Source organism: Silurus aristotelis, assembly GCF_946808225.1.
Source record: "Silurus aristotelis genome assembly, chromosome: 1".
In the NCBI taxonomy this organism is placed as follows: Eukaryota; Metazoa; Chordata; class Actinopteri; order Siluriformes; family Siluridae; genus Silurus; species Silurus aristotelis.
This window is the reverse complement of record NC_139574.1, coordinates 4,158,379-4,168,378: the sequence shown is the minus strand read 5'-3', so window position 1 is coordinate 4,168,378 and position 10,000 is coordinate 4,158,379. Positions and strand designations below refer to the sequence as shown.

Here is a 10,000-nt window from a genome sequence, read left to right as displayed (position 1 = left end):
ATAGAAATGATAACGCTGTATACAAACCTGTGATTTTGAATCCTACTATAAGCGCTTTGTCTTCTGACCAATCAGAAACCAGAGTTCTGTCATGTGAACAGTGAATTCAATTACTTATTGAAACACATTTATTGTGCTCTCAGGTCAATTCGAACAATTCCTCTCACGTGTCATTCTTTTATAACTGATCGACCCGATCGCGTTCGATTTGATTAGAACATGTAGCAGTGTTTTGTTTGCATTTTTTTTATCTGAATAAAACGTGTGTGTTCGAGCTTGTGTGTGTAATTGTGTGAGACAATTTCCTCAGATGGCTCATGTAACGCTTAATGAGAGCCATGAATTATTCTTTCGCCACTCGTTCATGCAAATGCGGCTCATTGCCGATGCAGAAGACATCGTCTCCGGACAGTGTCGGAATTTATTCCTTATCCCTTTTTAAACTCTGCCGGGGTTCCTGAGGGGTGATTAGATCACAGCTTACAGCACATTTCTGATCATAAATCCCACCACCTGTGGATTTAATCCAAACGTTTGCATGCCACGGAACCATGTTCTTCAATCGGTGCTGATGAATTCTGGATCCTAAATGGTCCGTAGGAATCCCTTACCAATCCTTTAGGAAAACATCTATGCATTTATCATACATTTATGGCATTTGGCAGACGCCCTTATCCAGAGCGACTTACATTAATCTCATTACTAGAGCAGCTATGGGGTTTAGGGTCTTTGCTCAGGGGCAGCTTGGTGTGACTGGGATTTGCACTCACAACCTTCAGATCCAAAGTTATATGGACAGAAGTTTGTGACCATAAGGTTATCATGTCCTTTTTTTTCATCCCAATCCACATTTTATCCTCACTTGGTTTTATAATAACCTCCACAGTAGATGTTCCACTATTTAATCGTCCTCAATTCTGTTTCCGTAGCTTTGTAGTTTAATGTAGCACCAGGGTTCTGGAGGAACGTTGTCTCATTTCACTGTGTACTGCATCAGCTACATATGGTTGAAATGACAATGAAAGCTTTTTGACTTGACTTGAATGTGACTCAGCGAAAAGTCAGGTATTGATGTCGTTGAGGAGGTTAGGAGGCCTGGGCTGCATTCAGTGTTCATGCTCTTCCCAATATATATTGAGATCAGAGCTCTACAGCAGGCCACTCATGATCTTTCACACACATGTAAGGCATATCTTCATGGGCGGTTTTGTGCACATTGTCATGCTGGAACAGGTTTGGGTCTCCTAGCTGAAGTGAAGGAAAATCGTTATGTCCGCAGCATCTACAAACATCATACAAACGTGTGATTTTAAAAATTGTAATAACGGTTTGGTTAAGATCAACGTACGGCTGGAAAAGGCAGGTGTCCCAATACATTTGGCCAAAAACTGTATATGTATTAATTATTATAATAATAATAATAATTATTATTATTATTATCATTATTATTATGTAAATTCAATTTTGTTCTTTCATTCATTCACTCATCCATGCTTTTCCAAAGCAGGACTTCAGACGTGGAGGTGAATTGGGTTCAAAGACGCCACGTGGTGAACGAGTGTGATGAAGTTTTCTCATAGCAGCTTCAAACAGATAAGGCGATAATAATGGAATATAATAATGAATTGTAATAACTATAAAAGGAGTCTCCAGAAGGGTCCCTGGTGGTCTAGTGGTTAGGATGCGGCGTTCTCACCGCTGCGGCCCGGGTTCGATCCCCTGTCAGGGAACCATCCCCAGTCTCTCTTAGTGCCGATCCCAAGCCCGGATAAATGGGGAGGGTTGCGTAGGGCATCCAGAGTAAAAAACGTGCCAAATCAAACATGCGGATGGTATGCTGTGGCGCCCCCTAATGGGAGAAGCCGAAAGAAAGTATAAAAGGAGTCTCCGGTTGAACTGTTTAACAGCCCCCGAGTCTGAGGTAAAGCAGTAACATGATTTGATGGAGGGATGGAAATATTTTAGGAGGCTGTCCTAATGTGTTTACAGCTGCTATAACGTAAGTGAAAAACAGGAACAATCTGGTTTCATGTCCAATAGAAATGTATGAAAATGTTGCATGATGGAAAATGGAAAAATAACAAAAAGCAAAGGAAACTGAAAAATAAACATATGAAGATTAATTTACTTTATAAACATGGGTGCATTCTGTCAAAACAGCCAGTTTTCTTTTTTCCAAAAGTTACATTCATCCTGAACACAGCAGGGAAATCAAATGTTATGTGAGTCCTTTCCCCCCCCCCCAAAAAAAAAGTCCAGGATATGAGAAAGACGAAAAATTTCTCTCTGTAGAACAATGTGTTTGAGACAAAATGTCGGCACTTTCCTGACTTTCCCCCTGCAGAAACGGCCTGTCACGACTAATTTACAAACCTATCAGTCTTCTTCAACGTTCTCTAACATGGAAGGCAAACATGGCTACTGGAAAAAAGGAAGAAAAATAAAAGACTCATACCGCATCCTTTTTCTGTCACCCTCGGCTACTAACAGATACCGCGCACTTTCCAGCGTCGATCATCTTTCAACGTTCGGCATCAGACCGTTTGATATGGAGCAGAAAAAGTTGTCTGGGTTTATATTCCGTGTAATGTGCTTCCACGTCTACCTTCCATACGCTTTAAAATAACAGCACATTTGCAGTAATTGGTGTAAAATTTACCACCAGTGCAATAGAACTTCCTTTCTATTTTTATTTTTTTTTAACCTGAGCTGTGAATTGTCTTTATTCCGAGAGGACAGAGATAGACTGGGCTGTTTTATGGCATTATTAGATTATGGATTTTTTTTCTCTCAGCCCTCGCAGCTCAGACATAAAACGATACGCTCGGAGGCAATAGTGACACCGAGACCAAGACCGGCCTCAAAGGATTTTATTTTTATTTCAGTTTCGAATCCCTCTCCGATCAAATGCTGGGTTTTTCCAGAGATTTCGCTCAGTACTTGAAGTAGTGTAATGAGGCCTGACTAATAGAGTCGTTTTTAACAGCATATAAATACAGTGATACTGACAACCCAGCATTTATAGCCAATACGCAACGCAAATGGCCAATCATCAGGCTCGAAATGCCATGACACTGCAGCCAATCCTGACTCTAGGAATAAAACAGCATGACATTACGGCTGTAACGAGTCCTCGAGTAATCCGATTACAAAAAATCTTCAAAATTAAAGTTCTTTTAGTCTGTTTAACTAATCACGGAGCACTGCGTTTCCCACCGGCCATTATTACTGACGCACCGCATGTCGCGCTCTGGACGGGTAACACAGAGGACGCTGACGAATAAAAAAATTGAGGAACGGAGAAAAAACATTAAAGGGGCGAGGAGAAGATTTAGGTCGAAGAACATGAAAGTTTCCAAAGTTGGGGATAATTTCTAATAAAAAGATAAAGAGCACACAGTGTGGTTAATGTTTTAAAAAATATTTCAAATTGATTTAATATTTTTGTTTGAATAGAAGAGAAAAGCCTTTATTTGTCACATATACATTGCAGCACAGTGAAATTATTTTCTTTGCATATCCCAGCTTGTTTGGAAACTGGGGTTAGAGCGCAGGGTCGGGAAAGATGCAGCGCCCCTAGAGCCCAGCGGGTTAAGGGCCGTGCTCAAGGGCCCAAGAGTGGCAGCTTAGCGATACAGGGGCTTGAACCACCGAACCCTGACAAGGCAGCCAATCAGGAAAGTTTAAAACGGCTACCCATCAGGAAGTTTGATATCCTACAACACAGTGGCCAATCATGATATTTAGAATGCCCCAACTCAGCAACCAATCAGGATCCCTGAAATCAAGAAGCTTGATACCAGGGTTTCCACAAAGTCTTAAAAAGTGTAAAATATTAGAAATATAAATTTTAGGGCTTAAAAAGGTTTGAAGTCGCTGTTCAGGGTCTTGAAAGTTCTGAGAGCCCTTTAGAATGTTTCCTTTGGTAGTTTCTGTGGTGTTGTAGTTTTTTCTTTGCGAGTTCAAATCCTATTTGCTGTATTATGAATACAAATGAGACCACAGACGTACAACTGATTTTATTTTTCAGCTATGGGAAAGTGCAAGTTTAGCAATAATTGGCTTGGAAAAAAATTCTTCTAAGGCTCGGGTTATGGCCGGTCACTAACAACGTATTTGTGCGTGTTTTTTATGTCGTTATACAGGTCTTACATGCATTCTTTTTCTTAATGATCTTTAAAAGGTCCTAAATGTAACAAATCAACTACAACTCAAATTAGGATGCAGGAAACAATATGCAGGACCAATCAGATTGCTTCTAATGATTAAACACTCAACCAGTTTGAACGCTTGAAATGTTTAAACACCTCGACGAAATTCTAATAGTTTGGGACAACAAAACGACCAATTTGGGACAGTGTTTTATTTTAAAAAGCACTTTTTCAATAAAATGTAATTGTAGTGAATTCCTGGAATGATACAACACAATGGCCAATCAGGATGCTTGAAACAATGGCAAATCCTGGTGCTTGAAGTAATGGCAATTCAGAAAGTGTGCAACTTCAGCTAATCAGGATGCTTGGAATGCTAGAAATGAGCAGCCAATCATGCTGCTTGAAACAATGGCCAATCAGGATCCTTTAAATGCCACAGACATCAGTCGTTCAGGGTGCTTGAAAGAGACATCAGGAATGTAAGTCAGGATCCTACACCACTACATCTAATCAGGATTTCCAAAATGAAACAACACTGCAGCCAATTTAGATTTCCGGAATGAATAACACTGTGGCTAATCAGGATTTCCAGAATGAAACAATATTGTAGCCAATCATGATTTCTGGATTGCTTCACCACTGCAGCCAATCAGGATTTTTGGAATGAAGCAACACTACAGCCAACCAGGATTTCCAGAATTAAAGAACACTGTGGCTAATCAGGATTTAAAAAATTAAACAATATTGTAGCCAATCATGATTTCTGGATTGGCTACACTACTGTAGCTAATCAGGATTTCTGGAATGAAGCAACACTACAGCTAATCAGGATTTCCGGGAATAAAAACAATACTGTAGCTAATCAGGATTTCCAGAATGAAGCAACACTACAGCTAATCAGGATTTCCGGGAATAAAAACAATACTGCAGCTAATCAGGATTTCCGGAATGCTGCAACACTACAGGTAATCAGGATTTCCGGAATGCTGCAACACTACATCTAATCAGGATTTCCGGAATGAAGCAACACTACAGCCAATCAGGATTTCCGGAATAAAGCAACACTGCAGCCAATCAGGATTTCCGGAATAAAGCAACACTGCAGCCAATCAGGATTTCCGGAATGCTGCAACACTTCTTATAGGACCAGTGTGCATGCGGATGTCTGTAGCCACACACACACACACACACACACACACACACACACACACACACACACACACACACACACACACACACACACACACACGTGTGTGTGCTGTACATTAGTCTCACTGGGCTGTAAGTAGGCTAATGCAGTAAGAGATGGAGGTGGGAGGGGGATGTGACTGGTACATCTTATTAAAACGTTTTTCCTGTGTGTGTGTGTGTGTGTGTGTGTGTGTGTGTGTGTGTGTGTGTGTGTGTGTGTGTGTGTGTGTGCGTACTCACAGATATTAGCTGTGCCTTTAGGTATAGGCAGGTAGCTCCCAGCGCTCCAGGCTCGGCCCTGGTAGTTCCTCTTGCAGCGTCCGCAGTCGGGCCCTGTGGTGTTGTGCTCACACTCGCAGCTCAGCTTTTCCTTATCAAACACACAGCTGTTCGCATGCAGGTTACACTTACACCTACACGAGAAAGAGAGAGAGAGAGAGAGAGAAAGAGAGAGAGAGAGAGAGAGAGAGAGAGAGAGAGAGAGAAAGAGAGAGAGAGAGAGAGAGAGAGAATTATTTTCAACTCTTAATTCATTAAGTCTTCAGTTTATTGGGATTTTGTTTTCCTTGAAACACTTCCTGTTTTTTGTTTTTTTTGTTACCAGTAAAAACACACCAAATTGGCCAAAAAAATTGGACACCAGACTTTTCCAGCCAAAATGTGTGTGTGGTTCCTCCTCAAACTTTTACCACAAAGTCAATGGCACACAATTGGACATCACTGGTCATGAAATTGTTCCCTTCAAATGAACTAGAAGACCCGAACCTGTTCCATCATGAGACAAAGAGCACAAATGCAACTCCCTGAAGATCTGCTTTCCATGGGTTGGATGTGTGGAAGATCTTCTGATATGTAAAGCTCCAACCCTAATGAGATTCAGGCCTCCACACCTCACCTACATCAGTACCTGACTTTACTAACAGCCTTGTCTCGGAATCTGGTGGAACATCTTCCCCAAAGAGTGAAGTTCATTATAATGTAATTGAACACTAAATGTGGAATAGGATGTTCAAATAGAAAGGGGTGTGGCTTGTGTTATTTTTTTAAGTATGGAAGGGTAGTGGCTTGTGTTTTATTTAGCATAGAAGAGGGTTTTGCTGTTTATAGAAGGGGTGTGGCTTATGTTTTTAGTATAGAAGGGGTGTGGTGTGTGGTGTGTGTTTTTTTAAGTATAGAACGGGGCGTGGCTTGTGTGTTTTTAGTGGTTTATGGAAGGGGTGTGGCTTATGCTTTTAGTAAAGAAAGGGAATGTGGCTTGTGGCCTTTTTAATATTGAAGAGGGTGTGGCTTGTGTGCATGGCTCTCTCTCTCTCTCTCTCTCTCTCTCTCTCTCTCTCTCTCTCTCTCTCTCTCTCTCTTTGCACATGCGTGGAGGAAGGGTGAGCGTGGCGTGTGGAGCACGAGAGCGAATGGCGTGTTGCAAATTTTTTGTCGTTTTTTTTTGCAATTTTTCGACGATTTTTTGCAGTTTTTTTCTTTAAACATTTAGTAATAATCTTGTGTGTATGTATGTGTGTGTATGTGTGTGTGTGTGACCCACAGCGACGGCAGTAATGCTGCTGACTGGGTGAAGGAGTGGGACGGGTTGGTACTTTTAAGTCATAACACGTCACTTGGTGGTGTTGCCCTGCTTTTTAATCGTAATTGTATTCCTGTTTCTTACGATGTAGAAGAAATTTTAAACAGGAGGCTTTTAAAAGTGAGCGCTTTAATGAGAATGAGGTTTTAGTTTTTATCTGTGTGTACGCTCCCACCAGTGCAGTGGAAAGAAAGTTTTTAGACAAACTTAACGATGTTATTTTAAACTGCAGCAGAGTTTTTAGTTTTGGAAGGAGATTTTAATTGCACAGCAGAAAATATTAACAGAAATCACGCAGAACCTCATGTAGCTTCCCGTAAGCGTCTGTGGGAGATGGTGGAGGCCCACAATCTCTGTGACAAATGGAGAAATTGTAATAAAAAACAGAGACAGTAGACGTCGGCCCAAGAATTCTGTAAACAGTACACTCTCAATGTCACAAGAGACTTTGCCAGTTCTCTAAAAGCTCTGGAGAGAGAAATAGTGGAACTCCACTATTTGGAGGCCGCAGGAAATCGAGGGCATATTAAAGCAAAAGCAAAAAAGTCAAAATGAACTACCTGCTGGACATTACAGCACAGGGGGAGCTGGTCTGCTCACACTTTAAAAGTGTCACTGGGATGGATGCTCCTTCTAAGTTCTTCTCCAGTTTAGAAAGAAAGAATGGGCAGAAAAGATTCATGCATGCTGTACGAACAGAATCAGGGGATCTCCTGTCAGAGCCTTCTGAAATTCGCCAGCAGACAGTCAGCTTCTATTCGAAGCTGTATAGCAGTGAGAGGTTAGGGGCACAGGTAGTCAAGGAGAGCTTCCTTAAGGACCTGCAAAAGCTCACAGAGTCACTGGCCAAGGAGTTGGACCGGGAGCTGACAATGGATGATCTTCAGAAGGCTCTCCAGGGCATGAAGAACGTGCGGACACCAGGTATAGACAGTCTCCCAGTGGAGTTTTTTAAGGCATTCTGGGCAGTAATAGGGCAGGATGTGCTGGAGGTCCCACAGGACAGTGTCAGAGGTGGCCAGCTACCAATGAGCAAAAGGAGAGCCGTCCTGACCCTGCTGCCAAAAAAGGGAAACCTGACCCACCTGAAGAACTGGCGCCCAGTGTCACTACTGTGCACTGACTGCAATGTCAAAAGCATTATCATCGAGACTGACGAAGGTGATGGAGAAGATCATTCACCATGACCAAACATACTGTGTGCCTGGCAGGTTGATATTTAACAACATATACATAAGTCGGGACATTTTGGATGTCTCCATACTATTGGGCTCAAAGACTGGCCTGATGTTCCTAGACCAGGAAAAGGCTTTTGACCTTTGATGGAAAGCTTTGGGTTCAACCCTGGTTTCATAGCCATGATCAGAGTGCTGTACAGTGAAATTGAGAGTGTTCTGAAGGTCAAGGGTGGTTTATGTGCTCCCTTTAGAGTGTACAGAGAGATCAGGCAGGGCTGTTCCCTCTCAGGTATGTTGTACTCTCTGGCGATTGAACCTCTTTTAAACAAGTTAAGGAGTCATCTCTCTGGTTTTAATATTCCACATGCTAATTCCTCCATATGCTTGTCAGCTTATGCAGATGACTTGGTAGTTATGATAAACACACAAGATGATGCAAGGTTTTCGTTAGTCCCAAAGATGTCCTACAGGGGGCGAACGCTGGTCATCAACAACCTCACCGCATTGTCCCTCTGGCACAAGCTAGCCTGCGTTGATCCTATACCGAGCTTGCTGGTGAACATCCAGGCCCTGCTGGTGGATTTCTTTTGGGACAAACTACACTGGATTCCTCATAGTGTTCTCCATCTGTCGAAAGAGGAAGGAGGGCATGGGCTGGTCCAGCTGTCCAGCAGAGCTGCAAGATTCCGCCTCCAGTTCATCCAGAGACTCCTCGCTGGACCCAGAGTCTTAGTATGAAGAGCAGCAGCCAGTGGATTATTACGCACAGTTGGGGGACTGGGGCTGGACAGAGCCTTGATTTTAATGGACACAAAAATGCTGAACATTACCAATGTTTTACTGTGGAAATCTGGAACGGTTTAAAAATACAGAACAAAGGCTGTCGATCACTATACTGGTTGCTGGAGGAGCCTTTGGTGACCGTTCCTGCGCTGTTCAGAACTCTAATCTCCTCGGGCACTGTGACGCCCCTGAGAGCTTGTAAACATCACAGGGTCAGACTTGTTGAGGACCGCCTGAGACTGAGGTCCCTGCGTGTTGTCAATCAGCTCCTACATCGCTGGAGATCTGCACTAACATCAGAGGAGCGGGTTTAGCTGATGCACTATCAACACACTGAGACTGTGTGCAGAGGATGAATCCTTTCCCCAACTGAGCATCGCTCCTGACCTCGACGGGTGTGAGGGTCCCCTCCTGGAGAGCCGGGGCGGAGGGGAGATGGACTTTGGGTCAGTGACGGGGAAGCTGCTCTACAGAGTGTGTGTTAAGGTTCTGAATAAGAAAAAGCTAAGTGGAAAGGTAGACACCCCATGGAGAAGTGTTTTTAAACCAGAGTGGAGACACTGTACAAACCACCATTACCAAAATGAGCTGCCGACCTCCAGTGGAGGATTTTACATGGTATTATCTCTGTGAACTCTTTTATTTCTGTTTTAAACTCTGATGTTACACCTGACTGTCCTTTTTGTTCACAGAGAGAAACAGTTTTTCATACTTTTATTCACTGCTCCAGGTTGCAGTCACTGTTTGTGGTTTTACGGAGCATTTTAAGGTCTTTTTATGTTGATTTTACTGTTTTATTTTTGGTTTTAAACACGTTAGAAAACACAGGTTCAGGTGCCAACTGGTTTATTTTATACACGGTCAAGCGACGATGGCGATATACTGTACCTGAGCCGGAAAAAACAGATCGCACAGAACACTGACTTTGAGAATACAAGAATGTTAAAAAGGCTGATAAAATCAAGAGTTTTAATTGATTTTTAATTTTACAGAAGTATGAATGATATGGATGTGTTTAAATGTGTGTGGTGTTGGGAGAATGCTTTGTGCTCTGTTGAAGATGGAGAATACTCATCCCTCATGTTTTACTGAATTATGAAACCATCTTAATACAT

General features: G+C 42.4%; 1 protein-coding gene across 8 annotated transcripts in view; it reads right to left on the bottom strand.

Annotated features, from left to right (window-relative positions):
- ntng1a (netrin g1a) overlaps positions 1-10,000 on the bottom strand; it is a 153,578-nt gene that overhangs the window by 44,744 nt on the left and 98,834 nt on the right. For all 8 annotated transcript variants that reach the window (XM_083546720.1, XM_083546721.1, XM_083546722.1 and 5 more), the window contains exon 4: positions 5,586-5,758. In XM_083546720.1, the coding sequence (XP_083402846.1) occupies positions 5,586-5,758 (173 nt within the window). The remainder of the gene's footprint in view (positions 1-5,585; positions 5,759-10,000) is intronic.